This window comes from Entelurus aequoreus, linkage group LG06 (genome assembly GCF_033978785.1).
Source record: "Entelurus aequoreus isolate RoL-2023_Sb linkage group LG06, RoL_Eaeq_v1.1, whole genome shotgun sequence".
NCBI lineage: Eukaryota > Metazoa > Chordata > Actinopteri > Syngnathiformes > Syngnathidae > Entelurus > Entelurus aequoreus.
In genome coordinates, this window is record NC_084736.1 from 78091656 (window position 1) to 78112775 (window position 21120).

The window sequence follows — 21120 nt, forward strand, 5'->3', positions numbered from 1 at the left end:
CCTGTCTGATGACAAAGATATTTATAGACAGCGACGGAAGTTATATACTCAAGCAAACATGCTGTGTCGAAAGTTCAGAATGTGCTCAGTTTCTGTGAAGATCACACTTTTGAAAGCATATTGCACACCACTTTATACTGCCCATCTGTATTAAGAAGCTCACAGTGGCTTACAATGACAGCATGAGACTGCTTCTAAGAGCTTCACAGCTTCAATGTTTGTCAGTATTGGGGTCCCCCACCCACTTTACGTCATCTCATGTACAGTTCATGTGTAGGGCAGCTGAGTCAGACAACCATGTAACTAATAGTCTGACTAACCCGACACGCAGTTCTGTCAGATTTTCATCCGGTCTGTGGAACCATTGGCGGGTAAGCCTGTATGCTGGACATTGAATATTGTGCAGTGTTTTTTATGTATTTATTTATTTCTTATACAAGTTTTTATTTATATTATTTCTGCTTGTATTTCTTTTATTTGGGTTTTATCGTATGTTTTTTTCTTCTGGGATATGGATCCCCCTGGGTTTGAAATAAAATGACTACTACTACTACTGTATTTTTCTGACTATAAGTCGCAGTTTTTTTTCATAGTTTGGCCGGGGGTGCGACTTATACTCAGGAGCGACTTATGTGTGAAATTATTAACACATTACCGTAAAATATCAAATATTATTATTTAGCTCATTCACGTAAGAGACTAGTCGTATAAGATTTCATGGGATTTAGCAATTAGGAGTGACAGATTGTTTGGTAAACGTATAGCATGTTCTATATGTTATAGTTATTTGAATGACTCTTACCATAATATGTTACGTTAACATACCAGGCACGTTCTCAGTTGGTTATTTATGCCTCATACAACGTACACTTATTCAGCCTGTTGTTCACTATTCTTTATTTCTTTTAAATTGCCTTTCAAATGTCTATTCTTGGTGTTGGGTTTTATCAAATAAATTTCCCCAAAATAATGCGACTTATACTCCAGTGCGACTTATACATGTTTTTTTCCTTCTTTATTATGCATTTTCAGCAGGTGCGACTTATACTCCGGTGCAACTTATACTCCCAAAAATACAGTACTACTACTACCGTATTTTTCGGACTATAAGTCCCAGTTTTTTTCATAGTTTGGCCGGGGGTGCGACTTATACTCAGGAGCGACTTATGTGTGAAATTATTAACACATTACCGTAAAATATCAAATATTATTATTTAGCTCATTCACGTAAGAGACTAGACGTATAAGATTTCATGGGATTTAGCGATTAGGAGTGACAGATTGTTTGGTAAACCTATAGCATGTTCTATATGTTATAGTTATTTGAATGACTCTTACCATAATATGTTACGTTAACATACCAGGCACGTTCTCAGTTGGTTATTTATGCCTCATATAACGTACACTTATTCAGCCTGTTGTTCACTATTCTTTATTTATTTTAAATTGCCTTTCAAATGTCTATTCTTGGTGTTGGGTTTTATCAAATAAATTTCCCCAAAAAATGCGACTTATACTCCAGTGCGACTTATATATGTTTTTTTTCCTTCTTTATTATGCATTTTCGGCAGGTGCGACTTATACTCCGAAAAATACGGTGCTACTACTACCGTATTTTTCGGACTATAAGTCGCAGTTTTTTTTCATAGTTTGGCCGGGGGTGCGACTTATACTCAGGAGCGACTTATGTGTGAAATTATTAACACATTACCGTAAAATATCAAATATTATTATTGAGCTCATTCACGTAAGAGACTAGACGTATAAGATTTCATGGGATTTAGCGATTAGGAGTGACAGATTGTTTGGTAAACGTATAGCATGTTCTATATGTTATAGTTATTTGAATGACTCTTACCATAATATGTTACGTTAACATACCAGGCACGTTCTCAGTTGGTTATTTATGCCTCATATAACGTACACTTATTCAGCCTGTTGTTCACTATTCTTTATTTATTTTAAATTGCCTTTCAAATGTCTATTCTTGGTGTTGGCTTTTATCAAATAAATTTCCCCAAAATAATGCGACTTATACATGTTTTTTTTCCTTCTTTATTATGCATTTTCGGCCGGTGCAATTTATACTACGGAGCGACATATACTCCGAAAAATACGGTTCTACTACTACTACTACTATGTTAAGTGCAAAAGTATGTACCGTATTTTCCGGACCATGGGGCGCACCGGATTATAAGGCGCACTGTTGATGAGCGGGTCTATTCAAGTCTTTTTTTCATACATAAGGCGCACCGGATTATAAGCCGCATTAAAGGGGTCATTATATTTTATTTGTTTTCTAAACTGAAAAGAATTCCTTGTGGTCTACATAACATGTAATGCTGGTTCTTTGGTCAAAATGTTGCATAGATGATGTTTTACACATCATCTACAGGCCGCTTTCTGACAGTCGCTTCCGGATGCGCCGTTTTGTGGGCGGTCTTATTTACGTGGCTCACCTTCGACAGCGTCTTCTCCCCGCCATCTTTGTTGTAGCGGTGTAGCGTGCAAGGACGGGAGTGGAAGAAGTGTCAAAAGATGGAGCTAACTGTTTTAATGACCTTCAGACTTTACTTCAATCAATAACGGAGCAGCATCTCTTCATCCGTGGCTCACTAGTGCGATAACAACACCCGAAATGTGTCCCGTGAAAAACCGTCCGACCGGAACTCTCTAATAACTAAAGTTCCTTGGGTGAATAATGTAAACTCACTACACCGGTATGTTTTAGCCCTTTCATGGTGAGTTCACTGACAGATATAAGTAAGAACTTTACACTACTTTATATTAGAAATGGCAACAGCGGAGGATGAATGTCCCATAACAAGAAGATAGAGAAAAAGAATAAACTGATCGACAACGGTGTCGCCACGGGCTACAAAGGCGGACGCACGCAAATTTCCAGGACTTATGCAGATCCCAAATACAGATCAGCAGGTACCACAAGGTAAGAAAAGTTGCTTTTGCATAATATTGCGAAATAAAACGCCAGATAATGTCTTACCTTATACACACACCATAATAATACTCGTATGTTGAAGCACAGTACAATCCATCAAGCGGTGTGGCTTCATAGCTTACCAAATTCGTACTAAAACATTTTGATAGATTTTTGAGCGCCGTGTGTAATGTTCTATATTTTCAATGGAACATACAAAATGTTAGTGTTGTTTACTTGAGTCATATTGCAGTCTACACGTATATATCTCATGTGTGACTGCCATCTACTGGTCACACTTATCATTTCACCATGTACCAAATAAAATAGCTTCGAGGTCGGTAAGCACAACCAAAATTGTTCCGTACATTAGGCGCACCGGATTATAAGGCGCACTGTCAAGTTTTGAGGGAAAAAAAGGATTTTAAGTGCGCCTTATAGTCCGAAAAAGACGGTACTTGGGCATTCTATGCACTGACCTGTCTTCTCGTTGCTCAAGCATGTTGAGGCTGTGCAGGGTTGTGGTGATATCCTGCGGGCAGATCCCTGTCAGTTTGCTGAGCTGTCTAATGGTGATCTGCCGGTCACGGACCCTATCGAGGCATTCCAGGACCTCGCTGCGCCAATAGGCCATGTAGGACAGCCTACCGAGGTCTGACAGAGGCTTTTCTGGTGATCCAGGCTGGCCTTCGCGTTTAGATAGCAGGTAGCCTGCAAGGACGTGGGAAACAAATACAAACACAATGAGAAGAATGTAACGTTTTTATAATTCACACAAAGTACTACTTTTAACTTTAGTGTCAATTTATTGTTTTGTGTTTGTGACTCTTACTGAAATCAATAAGAAAGCGCCCATAGCCCCTTCGCTGGTACTGTGGAAGAATCATGATGCATGATACGTTGTACTTCTGTTGGCAGTGCTTCTCCTTAAAAAGGGGAAGAAAAGACATGTTTACGACCATTAGCGAATAATAATGGCCACATTACGGAGCAGGCCTAAGAGAAGACAGCTGGGTGTTAAAGGTAATGCATAAACTCACTAACTGCTCTGGTTGGCAGAGTGCTGGCATTTAAGTAGATACACCTGCAAATAATGACTCCGCAAATGGGCAACAGGGGAGTATGATACAAAAATCCAGCATTTATACATGTATTTAAAAGTGTACCAGGATCTGCAAAAGTGTTTGAATGTGCACAAACTTTGTTCCACACAATATAAAAATAGTCCATATTATGGTTGAGCTCTTACTTACAGTGACTACGTTTCCATGCACAGATATTTCAAATAGTTTGGCTCTAAAGAAGCATCCTACAACCCATGGAAACACCTTAACCTGATCATGTTTGGCTTTTGAGAAACCGGACTAACACACCTCAATTATGCAATTGGAAACCAGATCTCTCAAGTGGGTGTGTGCTGCCGGAGAGGACCATTCGTATCGCGCATGCCGCAGTCTCAACATGCCAGATACAACCCCGAAGCAGATACCATTCAATGAAAACATAAGCAACAACTGGAATGAAGAAGAGACTGTTTGTTTGCTTCCCAAATCAAAAGAATGAAACATTTTGAAGTGCAACGATGGGAGAGAAAAAAAAGGAACTAAGATTTATTTAAGAAGGTAGCAAAGGAAAGGGAGAATGCTGACTTCAGAACAACTGACTGCAGAACAAATACGAGTGAGATGGAACAGAATGAAGCAGGTACTGTATATTACAAGGCAAAGAAGAAAGAGTACATAAACCTCTTCAAGCAGCATTTGTGCAATCCAAACTGATTAGCAATAACTCTGTATTCCACACAACTGGCAAGCTTGTCCAGAACAATAGCAACCCTCTTCTGGAACAGTATTGCAAAGTCTTTTCCTTTGGATTTAAAACTCCTTCCATCAATCCACAGAGTCTTTTAAATGAACTCTGAGACATTTGAAAAGTGTGTTTCCATGATTCTGTCTAAAAATTAATTTCAAAACATCCTTCTCCTGTCAGTCTTTCTTCGCTTTGGACCTGCTAAACTTTATATTTAGATAATTTCTTGATGCTGTTTGCTATTTAACATTAGCTCAGCCGTAATACTTGTAATCTTTGCCAATATTACAGCAGTAAGGAGCCACGATGCTTAGTTTTGGTGTGATGTCACAGGTCAATCGCAAAAGCAATACATTTATCCGCTCTAAAAGGAAGTAAGCGCCCCCCAGTGTACAGGAAGCACTCGCTGAATGACCATTAGAGCGCTTGCATGGACACTGGAACTTCATATGTCGGTACGAAAATACAAGAAAATGAACTATTTGAGAAATCAGACACCCTTATTAGTAGACTCAAGTGATTGGCGACAATAGCCATTGCTTACACATTTACCGTACTTTGAGATGAGACATAATGAGAAAGGATTTTTTAACCTACAGCAGTATATTGACATCCTTTTCTCTATTCTGTCGACTTAAATCAGGACTTTTCATTAATAAGAAGAACACTATCAGGTGGTTGACAAACAAAACTAGAGGTGGGAATCTTTGGGCACCTCACAATTCGACTATAATTACAATTCAGGAGCTACGCTTCGATTAAACAATTATTGATGCATCTTTAACCTCTAAAGACCTTAGTGGCCACATGCGTGGACAGCACCTTTTAGCTCTTATTTCCAAAATTGTGTACACTACTGAATTGGGGTCTTATGCAGACATATGGACACTTATGCTGCCATCTGGTGGTGTCAGAAGAGTATAACATACAATGGAATTTGGAAAAAAAAGTGTAAAAATATAAATTAACATGTCACTACACATGAAGTACACATTCGTGTACTTATGGACTAAGTACATCATATCAAAAGATGATTTTTAGTTTTTATTCTAATTAGGGTCCAATATGCCCAAATAGCAAAGAGAAATAAAAAAAGCATGTAAACAAACAGCTTGGGCCTTAAAAGGTTAATTTATGTATATTGATGCAGTTTTACATTTCTTTTCGTTTCACTAAATAAGCGTTTATCACTTGCAACTTTAAAAAAACTGCATTCGCAATAAGAAACAGTTAAACTAATTCCCACATTTATTAAATTAATGGAAATGTGTTCAAAACTGGAACGTAAGTGCCCTAAAATAAAGGAGCTGGTCCGAGCTCTCAGTGAAGTGACTTGCTGCAGTCAGACACACTTTAGAACTGTCTGCATTACTTGATTTACAATAAATAAATCGATTATCGATTACTGACGTTTACTAATCGACTTTATAATCGTCCATTTCCGAATTGCGATGCATCTAAAAATCGATTATTTCCCCCACAACTAAATGAGACTGACAAACGCCTTCCACTGTATTTTATTAAATAATGCGAGTTTATGAGCGAGCACAATTAGGTTCAAAGTGCATCGCTAGTGACATGCTCACACCAACAATCTAGCTGCAAACAAGGAAGAGTTTCCAAATGTTTTTTTCTGTGACTTTGGAAAACAGCAGCCCAAAATTCCACTACGAAAAAAATTGTCCTTTAAAAATACTAAAATGGGGGTTATATTTTAAGGCTTTGTATTTTGAGACAATTTTTTTTTCTGAAATTAAATCAATATAAAATGGTCATCTATATGATATTTTAATATTTCAAAAGGTGAATGAGTAATTAAGCCACAGGTGTAAAAACTCAAGACATCATTTTAAAAGGCCCGCAAAATGGTAATAATATGCTTTAATAAAGAATTTTTTTTCTTACTAAATGTATTTAATCTTTTCAGTTTGATATTCAAAAACACATGGACAGCATGCTTATCTTTATATACATATATTTTAACATTTAATATTATCTAATAATGAAATAAAATGTTATCTTTAAAAAAAAATTAAAATAAGTACTTGAATATCAGCTTGTACTTATGATTTCAAATCAATTTATCAAATTGTGCAGTGTAAAATTGACAGTAGACTTAACAGTAAAACATTTTTTTTTTTGGTACTGATTGTGTTTACAGTGATACACTATAAAATCAACAACTCTAGATTTGACTTTAAAAGAGTGGTACTGTTTTTCCATTCCATTTACAGTAATATGCCGTAAAAAACACTGCAACTTTTGATGAAATTCTGGCAACTGAGCAATTTTCTTTACACTAAAATCTATTTTGTTTTTTTTAAGCGAACGTAAAAAAGCAAATAATCAAATGCTTAGGCAATAATGCAATATCATGAGCCAAATCCTTTTTTTTTTAATCATATATTTACAAGTGGCCCTTATCGGGGCAGACATAACTGCGATGTGGCCCTCAATGAAAACAAGTTTGACACCCCTGAATTAAGCAAACTTAGAGCTGTTTCTAACTTTTAACTGATGTTGCTTCCGCTGATTGCAGATCAGGTTGCGCTGCTGCCTGCAACATGCATGTCCGACTCATGCAGTGATTAAGCTAAATGTGTGTTAAAAAGAAATGAAAGGTCGCTATTTGTCGACACTCATAAGCAATCCTGCGCTCATGTTTTAGTGAAAGCACTCCAACAGTTATTTACCTGAGCCCTTCTTTCACCTTTAGCAGCAACACTACCCTGACACACTCAACACAGGATGATATTTACAAGCCTTATCGCCCAGCTTTAGTTTTAAATCACAGTGGCAGCAGAATAAATTACGACGAAACTGACAGTGTGGACCTTACAAAATGGACTGAAAGGAAAGTCATAACCTGCTACCATTTGGAAGAAGGTATAGATTGATTCGCGCCAGGACCACCAGAATGTCTCACAGTCTGTATCCCCAGGCTGTGAGACTGCTAAATGAACAGCCTGCCCCTTTACTGCCCCCATCCATCTTAATACCTCACTCTTCACCACCTCAATAATTACTGCAACATTGACGTAACACTCTTCAGACATCTGACTGTTCCCTTTTATCGCGATCTTCTTTACAATGCTAATGAAAACTATGGTCAACCCGCACATTAAAGTAGTTTCTATGCCGCTAGACAGAGCTCAAACAAAATCTCGTTGACCTGTATGACTTGTGTGTTAGTATGACAATGACAATAAAGGAATTGATTGATTGATACCTTGGAAAAATAGCCAACAAGGTGGCAACCTTTGCTGTCGTTCTGGGTGAGGACATAAAACAGGAAGGGCTCGACGTCGTAGTAGAGGGTCTTGTGGTCGAGGAACAGCTTGGCTAACAGGCACAGGTTCTGGCAGTAGATTGTGCTCACGTTCCCATCAACCTTTCAAAATGGTTAATAAAAGAACTGATATGAGTACAGCAAAATGACTGACTGAGGGATAAGGGAGAGTGGAGAAATCAAGAAAAACCTTTATAGACTTGGTTGAGTTTGTCCATATACACTCTTGGATAGGAATAAAAGAAATACATATGTGGACAATGTGGCTTGCAGAGTTATTCACGCAAATATACTGCATGAACAATTTGCAACATGACTTACCGTATTTCCTTGAATTGGCGCATGTAATATAGTATTCGCATGTCTAGAATTACTGCCGGGTGAAACTCGTTTCTCAAAATAATTAACGCATGCTTGGCCTTATCGCCGGTTCATTATTAACGCCGGATCAAATTCGTTTCGCAAAATATTAATTTTATTATCGCATGTCCATAATTTTCGCCGGGTCAAACTCGTTTCGCAAAATATTTAGCATATGTCTAGAACTTCCGCCGGGTCAAATTCGTTACGTCACGAGTGACGGTTTACCTGTCCTCATTTTCAAAATGGAGGAAGCTGATTTCAGTAGTTTGCAATCGCACAAAGGAAAAAAGATAAAGAGTTATTCACTAGGATTTAAGGTCCGAGCTATTGAATACCGGTACGGTATGCTAAAAAGAACAGTAAGCAGCTATGTTTTATTAATATACCGTAGCTGCGTGTGTCAAATACGGTATGAGTCATTAAATGACTCCCGCCTCCTGGTGGTAGAGGGCGCTAGTGATCCTTCTTGCGACTTCCGGTACTGCAGAAGAAGTGACAACACGCAGCAACAGATTTTTTTCTTTTTCCCTCTCGCCTGAACTTTTAACATGGAGGATTACATACCGGTATCTAAAATAAAACAGTTTTCTAAACTGGACTTTCAATCGAAGCAGGAGGTAATAATTAAAGGAATATCTCCATCGAGACAGAGAGACTTTTAAAACTGAAGAAAGAAAATAAGGAAGACTTCTATAAACAAGTTATCGATGCTTTTGGTCAGAAGGAGCTGCAAATGGACTCCATTTATAAGTACAGGTAAGACCATAATAACGTTTTTTTTAATTAAATGTGCTTTTCATGATGGTATGCTTACATCACACTCAAAGCGCACGCCTAAATTTACCGCATTCCTTTTGGTAAAAACCGGAGTGAGAAGAGGTTTTAAAATAATTAGCGCATGCACGGCCATTCCGCAGGCTTCCGGGTAAACGCCGGAGTGACAGGAGGTTTTAAATTAATTAGCGCCCCTGCGGCTATTCAAGGAAATACGGTACATAAATCAGAATCAGAAATACTTTAAAACACCACATTGTTAAATTAAGTCAATAGAATACATGCTAATAACATTTTCATCAAATTATTATATATTGGGGTATAACAAAACCCAAAATATAATACTATAGGGTAGGGGTGTAACGGTACACACAAATTTCGGTTCGGTACGTACCTCGGTTCAGAGGTCACGGTTCGGTTCATTTTCGGTACAGTAAGAAAACAAAATATAAATTTTGGGGTTATTTATTTACCAAATTTGCAAAATCTTCCACCAAAAATATTTTTCTGAGTGGAATATTTGATGTGAAGTAATGGGAACCTTGGATAGGTCAATAATTCATAATAACATTGATTTTGATTCAATATTATGTTTTGAGCAATGACAGTTTGAAAGAAAAAAAAAAACAGCTTTGTTTTATTAGTCAACATTGCAACTTTTTCTAAATTACATTTAACCTTTAAGCTTTTTTATTTCACTTTTGTTATGTTTTTGTTTATCTTAATAGTATTTTTAGAATGTGCCTTGGGCCTTTAAAACATTAGCTGTGGGCCGCAATTGGCCTCCGGGGCACACTTTTGACACTCCTGCTATAGATAATAAAAAATTAAATCTGATAAATCTCTGCCCCTCCCTCACCAATGCTGCTGCGCGCACAATTTGTTTTGTTTTTAACCCTTTCTTAACCCTGAACGTACGTTGAAAATACACGCAACCCTAACTCAAAATGCCGGACATTTGAGGCATTTAAGAAACTCCGCCCTGACAGCCCCGCAAAAGAGGACATGTCCGGTGAAAAGAGGACGTATGGCCAGTCTATCATAGCCCGTTAGCTGCTAGCATGCCGTGTGTTGTGCCTCGGTGTGCATTGTTTACACAACGTGCGTTACGCTACTTATAATGTCCGTGTGGAAACTCGTTCGGTACACCTCCGAACCGAACCGGAACCCCCGTACCGAAATAATTCAATACAAATACACGTTCCGTTACACCCCTACTATAGGGCCATATCATGCACATTGGTATCATGTATTATCAGAACAAATGTATTAAAAGCACAAGTCTTAATGGAGATTAGTGGCACTAAAAGAGATTTAGATGTAATTACTTGTGTATGTAAGTAGCCATGGTATAGTCACAGTTTACGTATATCTGTCATGGTGCAAATGATATAGCCTGGATGTTCTAAACAGTGATTAATGCATCAAGGGTTAGCTGTTGGACATTTTGGAATCTGCGCAGGCAGAGGATTAATTACCTTAAGCAGGACAGAATAAAAAGCAAAGATGTTGAAAGACCTAATAATGCTGATAGTGGTGTGTCTTTCTATAGCAAGGTCATCCATCATCCTTTAAAATGCTGATTAAGTACGGGCATAATAATCAACTAAAATGGACTGATTTTGGAAACTGCTGATGGATTACATTTACAGAGTTCTCCAAGAACATTAACATGCCATCTGTATTAATTTGAGCTACAATCATGCAGACCTCCTCCAGGTCGCATTACTCCGCTGAACACCACACTGGCACGAAAACAGAAGTTTGCCATCACCGGCTAGATTCACTATGAAAATACATCGACAAATGGATCACTAATTTTCTCAATTAATCGATAAGGGGGATTTAGTTGCATTCCCCTTTCTAATGCTGATTGTCAATTAATTCCAGGGGTTTACCTCAAACACGGAGACATCTTCTTTCCTGTAAATCTCATTAGCAGGAGGATGGAACCAGTTGCACTTCTTCATGTGTTGGTAGAGGATGCTGCGGCTCTTCATGTAGCGCAAGCAGAACTCACACAAATAGAGTTTGGGTAGTCTAGAAGAACAAAAAAATCAAGGTGAAATTGATGTGAATATTTTTCAATTAAAATAATCATTACCCATTGCATGTATCCATCAATATATCTATATTCTATTAATAAATATTACATTTATTATAGAAATTAACTTAAAATGTCCATATAATAATTGTTGATAATGAATTAAAGTCTTCCTGTGATTAGTGTTCTGTGTCTTGTAATGTCCCGTCTCGTAAATGTCCAGTGTTTTTATGTATTTTACAATGTACTGCTTTTATATTTCCTGTATTTTATATTACTTTGAACTGTTTTATATTTTAATTTTTTTATCCTGTAAAGCAGGCCTGGGCAATTATTTTGACTCGGGGGCCACATTTAGAGAAAATAATGTGTCTGGGGGCCAGTATATCTATTTTTAGGAACACTAATACAAAACCTCACAATAATGTCTGATTGAATGCTAAAAATTTTATGACAGACCGCCTTAAAAAATGTAATGTAATTTTAAATTTTTCTATGAAAGATAAAACACTGAATATTGACAACATATTTCGACATATTTTACAATCAAGTGAAACGCAACAAAAATGCAACAAACAGTGGAATATGAACGCGAAGGGTACAAAATAAACCCACCTAAAATCTGATATATCTGATATTTGCTGAATTCCCCCCAGGGATCAATAAAGTACTTTCTATTCTATTCTATACATCACTAAGCTTTAGAACTTTGTTGTGAAAATCTCCTTCCGCGTCTGTGGAAACGCTTCCCGCCCACACTGCTTGGTGCCTCGTCTGAGCTGCTGTGACGTAGATGACCAAAGTAACTAATTAGATGACCATAGTAACTTATTAGATGACCATAGTAACTAATTACATGACCATAGTAACTAGTATATCATCCATAAGAGTAGATTCCAACCATTGAAATACTTTGTATCGTTGAAGACTTACGGTCATTAGAAAACATCACTGCACATCATAATGGCAGCTACACTTTCCATCTTACAGATCTAAAAAGAATATTTGGGAATGTCCGGTGGGCCAGATTGAAAAGCATGTGGTCCCCGTGCCTTAATTTGCCCAGGTCTGCTGTAAAGCGTCTTTGAGTACCGGTACTCTGAAAAGTGCTATACAAAATAAAATGTATTATTATTATTATTACTCATCTTCTCCCTAACTTGTAAAGGGTGTTGTTAAACTCTCATGCATTTTTTCAACAATAAATGATTTTATGGAATACTTAGAACTGCTGGAAAAAAACCTAATATATAAACTAAAATAATTTGTGAGTTAACATCCTCCGCTTTTACTTAAATTTGAATAATCTAATCTAAGGCAAGGCAAGGCAACTTTATTTGTATAGCGCTTTTCATACACAAGGCAGACTCAAAGTGCTTCACAGACAACAAAGTGAAATTAAAGAAAATACAAGCAAAACTAAAATAAAGACAATAAAAATAAAAACAGTGTGGACGTTAAAAGTTAAAAGATTTAGCTGAAAGCTAAGGTGAACATAAAAGTCTTCAGTCTAGTTTTAAAAGTAGTCAGAGTTGGGGAGAGTCTGACATCTTCAGGAAGTTTATTCCAGCTATTTGTTTCATAGTGACTGAATGATGCGCTCCCTTGATTTGAGTTTACTCTGGGAACCGCTAACAGATTGGTCTCAGAAGATCTTAGTCATCTAGAGGGCTTATATAGTGGGAGCATATCAGTGATATACTTGGGCCCTAGACCATGTAGTGATTTATATGTGAGCAGGAGGATTTTGAAATCAATTCTCTGATGTACAGGGAGCCAATGTAAGGATTTAAGAATTGCTGTAATGTGCTCACATTTTTTGGTCTTTGTTAGAACTCTAGCAGCAGCGTTCTGAACAAGCTGTAGCTGCCTGACAGTTTTTTTTGGGAAGACCTGCAAGGAGACCATTACAATAGTCTAGCCTACTGGTAATAAAGGCATGTACAAGTTTTTCTAAGTCTTGAGCTGACATGAGCCCTCTAAGTTTTGTTAAATTTTTGAGGTGAGTAGGCCGATTTTGTTACTGATTTGATGTGAGTGTCGAAATGTAAATCAGAATCTAAAATAACCCAAAGATTTCTGGCTTTATTTGAGGTTTTCAGGGACAGTGATTGAAGGTGTTGGACGACTTTAAACCTTTCTTTTTTAGCACCAAAAACAACTAAGACCCATTCTTCTTTATATATTTATCATATACATGTCAGAATCAAATGAAGATACCAAATTTGGACAGAAACAGAAACAAAAATGTCATTACAAATAATGACTTATATTTTTCTCACCTGCTGTACTCCTGTGGGTAGGGAGAAGAGTACCACGTCTGGATTTCAAACTTGCCAAATTCGATGACCGATGGACATCGCATCTGAGGGTCTGGAGGACCAGTCACTCCGACTTTCTGTGGAGAACAAGAAACCTACTCAGTGGCCTAGTGGTTAGAGCAGGGGTGGGCAATTAATTTTTACCGGGGGCCGCATGAGCAACCCGAGCACTGCTGGAGGGCCACACTGACAATATTTCAATTAAATTTTGCTCAAATTATTTTTGATATACCGTAAGATAGATAATAATAATAATAATATTTTCATTTAACCTAACTTATCTTTATACAAAAGCAGATGGCTTTTGATGGTTTTATTTTTAACACTTTCTTACACAACACTTCCTGATGTATATTACAATACAAAAATTTCAATTTCTGTCACTATCCTGCATCCTCTTTGTTGTAAAACCTTTATTTAACCAGATAAGAAAACGTTGTGAACGTAGCACGCCTGTAAGGTGATTGGCGAAGAAGGAGGAAGCGTTGCTGTTGCGGAAATGAGGAGTGAGGATTGGTTTTCCTTTTGGAAAGAACGAGATAAGTTGAGCTGTGTTAGTATAGCTTGCTCAATAAAAGTTTAAAAAGTGCATCAGACTTGGTGTGCACTTCTTCTGGACGCTACAATTGATGTCAGAAGTGGGATGAAATGCCTCCCAGTTCGCCTTGCCATCAAACCTGGGAGTCTCCATTGAGGGCGGAATTCCCCCCGTGGCAAGCAGCGTGGCTGCACCTGTAAACGCTCTCTCTCTCTCTCTCTTTGCGGCGAGCTCCTCACGTGGCACGTACCTCCCGATGACGTAGCACACAAACAGCGCAGTATGCGCAAAGTTTTACTTCTGCCACCAATTGTAGCGTCCAGAAGAAGTGCACATCAAGTCTGACGCTCTTTTTAAACTTTTATTGAGCAAGCTATACTAACACAGCTCAACATATCTCGTTCCTTCCACACGCACGTCTCCTCACTCCTCATTTACGCAACTCAAGAAGACAACATCTACTTCAGCAGGTCGTTACACTATATTCTTTAAACACAGCAACGTGTGTACCACAAATAAGCACACAGCTTTACCTTTACTTGTCTTGTTGAAAACACGCCATTCGTCATCAACTTTTCTCTTTTTAGCGGGCATCACTTGTCGCTGTGCGCCTTCCCTCACAGGACATACGCACATATAACACTTTTCAAAATAAAAGCAGCACAGTTGTATTGCACGCACGACAAAGATGTTTTTTTAAATTTATTTTGTAATTTGAGATTGCCGCTGCGCGCACGAGCATACGTCCACACGGAAGTAATACAAATAACGCTTTTCAAAACAAAAGCAGCACCGTTGTATTGCACACTCGAAATAGATGCTTTTTAAAATTTATTTTGTAATTTATAATTGGCCTCACGCGGGCCGGACAGGGACGTACAAAGGGCCGGATGCGGCCCGCGGGCCGCACAATGCCCAGGTCTGGGTTAGAGTGTCCGCCCTGAGATCGGTAGGTTGTGAGTTCAAACCCCGGCCGGGTCATACCAAAGACTATAAAAATGGGACCCATTACCTCCCTGCTTGGCACTCAGCATCAAGGGTTGGAATTGGGGGTTAAATCACCAAAAATGATTCCCGGGTGCGGCTACGCTGCTGCCCACTGCTCCCCTCACCTCCCAGGGGGTGATCAAGGGGATGGGTCAAATGCAGAGGACACATTTCACCACACCTAGTGTGTGTGACAATCATTGGTACTTTAACTTTAAATTACATTAAGCACTGCAGGTACAGAAAAATGTCCACAAAATACAGTAGCACATCAATAGTCACAAAACACAGTAGCACATCAATAGTCACAAAACACAGTAGCACATCAATAGTCAAGCGCTGTGACTGTGATAGGGTTGGGGAAGTTATTGCGCAATTTGTATTACTGGCCCTGACACACGTGCATGTCATTTTTATGGACACTGTGGGAAACAGTGAGCAAAAACCATGAAAAGCAAAACAAAAGTATTTAGAAACTAGATGAGGCAATTCCTGAAGGAATTGCGTGTGAATGCTCCAATGCTGAAGTTGAACTGAAATGCTGACAGAATGTAGTATGAATGTTGAAATGGTTTGAATGTTGAAGAGTTTGAATTTCCAGAAACATTTGAATTTGGTTAGGAACTTGGGAGGGTGTTGGTTTGAATGTCCAGGATGAGTGGAATGTGTTGATGTTGGAATGGTTTGAATTAGAGATGTCCAATAATGGCTTTTGTGCCGATATCCAATATTCCGATATTGTCCAACTCTTAAATACCGATTCCGATATCAACCGATACCAATATATACAGTCGTGGAATTAACACATTATTATGCCTAATTTTGTTGTGATGCCCCGCTGGATGCATTAAACAATGTAACAATGTTTTCCAAAATAAATCAACTCAAGTTATGGAAAAAAAATGCCAACATGGCACTGCCATTTTTATTATTGAAGTCACAAAGTGCATTGTTTTTTTTAACATGCCTCAAAACAGCAGCTTGGAATTTGTGACATGCTCTCCCTGAGAGAGCATGAGGAGGTTGGGATTAAAGAGGTGGGGGGGGGGGGGGGGGGGTTGTATATTGTAGCGTCCCGGAAGAGTTAGCGCTGCAAGGGGTTCTGGGTATTTGTTCTGTTGTGTTTATGCTGTGTTACGGTGCGAATGTTCTCCCGAAATGTGTTTGTCATTCTTGTTTGGTGTGGGTTCACAGAATGACCAGGGATGTTGATAGGTTTTCAATGCCGTAAGTCGTTATCGCAATTGTTGGATATGACTTTAAACCGTAACCAAGCATGCATCACTATAGCTCTTGTCTCACAGTAGGTGTACTGTCACCACCTGCCACATCACGCCGTGACTTATTTAGATTTTTTTGCTGTTTTCCTGTGTGTAGTGTTTTAGTTCTTGTCTTGCGCTCCTATTTTGGTGGCCTTTTCTCTTTTTTTGGTATTTTTTAGGAGTTTCATGTCTTCCTTTGAGCAATATTTCCCGCATCTACTTTGTTTTAGCAATCAAGAATACTTTAGTTGTTTTTATCTTTCTTTGTGGGACATTGTTGATTGTCATGTGATGTTCGGATGTACATTGTGGACGCCGTCTTTGCTCCACAGTAAGTCTTTGCTGTCGTCCAGCATTCTGTTTTTGTTTACTTTGTAGCTAGTTCAGTTTTAGTTTCGTTCTGCATAGCCTTCCTTAAGCGTCCATGCCTTTTCTTAAGGGCACTCACCTTTTGCTTATTTTTGGTTTAAGCATTATACACCTTTTTACCTGCACGCTGCCTCCCGCTGTTTCCGACATCTACAAAGCAATTAGCTACCGGCTGCCACCTACTGATATGGAAGAGTATTACACGGTTACTCTGCCGAGCTCTAGACAGCACCGACACTCAACAACAACACATCATTTGCAGACTATAATTACTGGTTAGCAAAAAATATTTTTAACCCAAATAGGTGAAATTAGATAATCTCCTACGGCACACCAGACTGCACAGTCGTTGAAAAACACTGTCCTAAGGCACCAACTCGGCGAGTCCAAATAAAAAGAGCAAATGTGAGCAAAACCTATTAGTTAACATTTTCTTTTACCAAAGGCAGCAATCATAAATTAATCTTTCAGCACATACACAATGATGACATCTATAGTTATATATTGATAAAGACGGGAAAAAACGCGTCCTCGTAAACGGCGCGCGCAGCAAAAATAGCTGTAGATGCAAAATGAAATCATGAACTGCAACCTTACCCGAGCAAAATCTATGCATATTTATCCAGGAGAGTCTTGACACACATTTCCTTGACCCAGCCACACACAAAGAAGTTTTTGGATACCTGTAAAGCAAGCTCCTGGATGTGTCTGAACAGCTCAATGTCTTTTTCTGTTAGATTTTCATGGCCGGGGAGTCTGTCATCCTCATCGCGCCAGTCACTGCCTTCTTGATTGTCTGAGAATGGCAAAAACAGTGGAAAACGTATAATAAAAAAAAACAACTTTAAACAAATGTATACACTACCGTTCAAAAGTTTGGGGTCACATTGAAATGTCCTTATTTTTGAAGGAAAAGCACTGTACTTTTCAATGAAGATAACTTTAAACTAGTCTTAACTTTAAAGAAATACACTCTATACATTGCTAATGTGGTAAATGACTATTCTAGCTGCAAATGTCTGGTTTTTGGTGCAATATCTACATAGGTGTATAGAGGCCCATTTCCAGAAACTATCACTCCAGTGTTCTAATGGTACAATGTGTTTGCTCATTGGCTCAGAAGGCTAATAGATGTTTAGAAAACCCTTGTGCAATCACGTTCACACATCTGAAAACAGTTTAGCTCGTTACAGAAGCTACAAAACTGACCTTCCTTTGAGCAGATTGAGTTTCTGGAGCATCACATTTGTGGGGTCAATTAAACGCTCAAAATGGCCAGAAAAAGAGAACTTTCATCTGAAACTCGACAGTCTATTCTTGTTCTTAGAAATGAAGGCTATTCCACAAAATTGTTTGGGTGACCCCAAACTTTTGAACGGTAGTGTATATTTACCAGTCTTAAAAAACATACCCGTCCTGTCATCTCCATCTCCTTTACGACTGGATTTCTTTCTGATGCGACACTGTTGAGAGTAGTCCACCACTTCTTGGCGTGCCTTGCGGCCCTCAGGCGAAGGTGTAAAAAACTTGGTGAGGGCATCAATTAATCCCTTGGTCTTGTTGTTAAAGCGAAGGCTGCTTTGTGACAGGTCGTCGCCATCTCGCATGGAGAAAAGTAGCCGATCGTCACCGGGGTAACCTTCGCAGGAGGAGCTTGACGAGGAATTGGCCGATGCGGAGCGCTTCCGTCGAGCACGCCCACCGAGTTTCTTAAAGGGCCGCCCCGGCCTGCGAGGAGAACGAAGGATCTCGTTAAGATCTTAGGTGGTCTTAAAAACAATGCATACGAAATACCTATATGGACGACAACAGATATGATGTACAATAAATGATTATTTCACACATATCTTATGGCTTAACTACATGGTCCCAGGCACACCAGTCATCAATCAAGACCAGACCTGGGCAAATTAAGGCCGGGGGGCCACATGCGGCCCATTAAGCTTTTCAATCCGGCCTGCCGGGCATTTCCCAAATAATTATTTTAAATCTTTAAGATGGAAAGTGTAGCTGCTATTATGATGTGCAGTGATGTTTTCAAATGACCGTAAGTCTTGAACGATACAAAATATTTAAATGGTTAGAATCTGTGCTTTTGCATGATATACTAGTTAATATGGTAATCTAATTAGTAACTATGGTAATCTAAGTCACAGCAGCTCAGACGAGGCACCAAGCAGTGTGGGTGGGGAGCGTTTCCACAGTGTTTCCAGAGCGGCCAGCCTGAAATGCGGGTGTCAGGGACAGACGCGGAAGGAGATTTTTACAACAAAGTTCTAAAGCTTAGTGATATATCAGATACATCAGATTGTGGATAGTTGTTTTTTTTACCTTTCACATTCATATTTTGCTGTGTTTGTTGCATTTTTGTTGCTTGCTTGATTGTAAATAATGTCAATCGAGAGGGCGTGTGACGTTCGTATGTTGTTAATATTCAGTGTTTTATCGTTCATAGTTAATATTGTAAATACCACATTCTTTATTTTCATGTACATTTTGGGTGTCTCATTCAGTGAATTTTTTTTAAAAATTCCATTCCTTTTTTTAAGGGGGTCTGTCGTAACGTTTTTAGCCATTTAGACATTATTGTGAGGTTTTGTATTAGTGTTCCTAAAAATCAGATATACCGGCCCTCAGATACATTTTTCCTCTAAATTTGGCCCCCCGAGTCAAAATAATTGCCCAGGCCTGATCAAGACCATTAAGTGTCTTTATAACCGCGCCTTGAAAGTCCTAGACAAGAAGAGTATACGATGTCATCATTGCCAAATTTTAACCAAATACAATATTTTCAGTTTTGCCAATTTTATTTTGTTGCACACAGTCAAACTGGTTTTTAAATGCTTGGATAACTCTGCTCCCCAATTGCTCTGCAAGGCAATTACAAGACTGCAAAGTGGTACCAGATCTACCACCCGAGCAACGTCAAAAGGCAACTGTTGCGTTCCATTCCGTAGAACATCTTTTGCCCAGACTGCCTTTTCAATAAAAGGACCACAACTATGGAACTCTCTACCTGACACTTTGAAAAGTATACCTGCACTTGTCACTTTCAAAACACAAACAAAATTGTGGCTAGTTGAGCAACAATCGTGTTCCCATGTTTAGTTTTTACAAATTTTTACTAATTGGTTTTTATCTAGTCTGCACTTTGTCTGTGTTATTATTATTATCGGCTTTTATCTAGTTTGCACTTTGTCTGTATTATTACTATTATCATTATTATCGACTCATCTTTGCCTTATTCTTTTTATTTTCCTACTTTAATGATGTTGGATCTGTGTTGTTGTTGTTGTCGTTGGGGACAAGTGTTGTAGATTAGCTTTGGCTACAAACACTATGATGCATACATTGGATAACTGTTTCGGATATCTATGTTTCTGTATCCGTCCCTATTTCAAATAAACCTTTATATATATATGAAGGACTTTCTTTACCTGTTCTTGGGCCGTCCGAGTGGAGCGTTATAGCGTCGTTTGATTTGTGCTGCTTTTTCATGTAAAAGACTTTTTCCTTTTTTCCGGGGTTGGCAGATTTGACAAATCCACATGCCTGGGGATAAAAACAAAGCAAAGGTGGAAAATCACAAGAGATTTTTCATCATCAACGGTAACTTTAAGGAATGGAGGCAAACAATCCAAAAGGTGTTTTATTGCTGTGTTCAAATAGTCTGGATTTTCAATGTGAATGCAATCTACAAAGGTCTTGTCTACTCTTTGAGGCAGATTACATACTAAATTGTTTAATGAGGGTTGTAAAGATGTCATAAAGATGGAGGGGCAACATTTTTATTTACCTTTCGGCATCCGCATGAGGGGAGGATCGCAGCACTCCATGTGAAAACCCCGATCACACGAGTCGCAGAATAACATATTGTCCTGCACAAACATACACTGATCATTCAGATTGCATTAAACAGAGATGAACAGCAACCCATAACATAAATTAGCTGTGTTTACACAAGACATTTTATAACAAGGAAGAAGCGGAACATTTATAAAATAATAGAGTTGGAAGTAATTGTTGCTACCAATACTGTATGTGTCACACGAGATGCTGGCAGGGATTACGTCACTGAGTCATTGAATTACTTACTGGTTGGCAGGAAGCTGAGTCGCTGTTGGGGTTCAGTATAAATATAAATTAAAAATAAAGGGTGCTACACTTGGGTGTAATCCCACCTCCCTTTTCTGGCAATGATTCGGCACGTATGCCTGATTTTATACACTGCTATATTCGTGAAATTTCCCTGAATTTATAGATTATTTCCAGTTATAATTGTGCAAAAATTAGGAGGAGCGATCACATAAATTAAATGTCACATCTTTGTTATGTACACAAATGAGCAAACCTACAGTGACATGACTTTTGGATTAGTTTGAGCATTTTTATTTCGGCTATAAAATGTGCCAGTTAGCATGCAGAA

The 21120-nt window shown here is 38.5% G+C and overlaps 1 protein-coding gene across 2 annotated transcripts in view; it reads right to left on the bottom strand.

Annotated features, from left to right (window-relative positions):
- kat6a (K(lysine) acetyltransferase 6A) overlaps positions 1 to 21120 on the bottom strand; it is a 107208-nt gene that overhangs the window by 14614 nt on the left and 71474 nt on the right. For both annotated transcript variants that reach the window (XM_062051597.1, XM_062051596.1), the window contains exons 5-13: positions 20491 to 20572; positions 20132 to 20246; positions 18106 to 18422; positions 17378 to 17490; positions 13500 to 13615; positions 11072 to 11213; positions 7977 to 8138; positions 3771 to 3864; positions 3418 to 3649 (exon numbers count right to left, since the gene is read on the bottom strand). In XM_062051597.1, the coding sequence (XP_061907581.1) occupies positions 3418 to 3649; positions 3771 to 3864; positions 7977 to 8138; positions 11072 to 11213; positions 13500 to 13615; positions 17378 to 17490; positions 18106 to 18422; positions 20132 to 20246; positions 20491 to 20572 (1373 nt within the window). The remainder of the gene's footprint in view (positions 1 to 3417; positions 3650 to 3770; positions 3865 to 7976; positions 8139 to 11071; positions 11214 to 13499; positions 13616 to 17377; positions 17491 to 18105; positions 18423 to 20131; positions 20247 to 20490; positions 20573 to 21120) is intronic.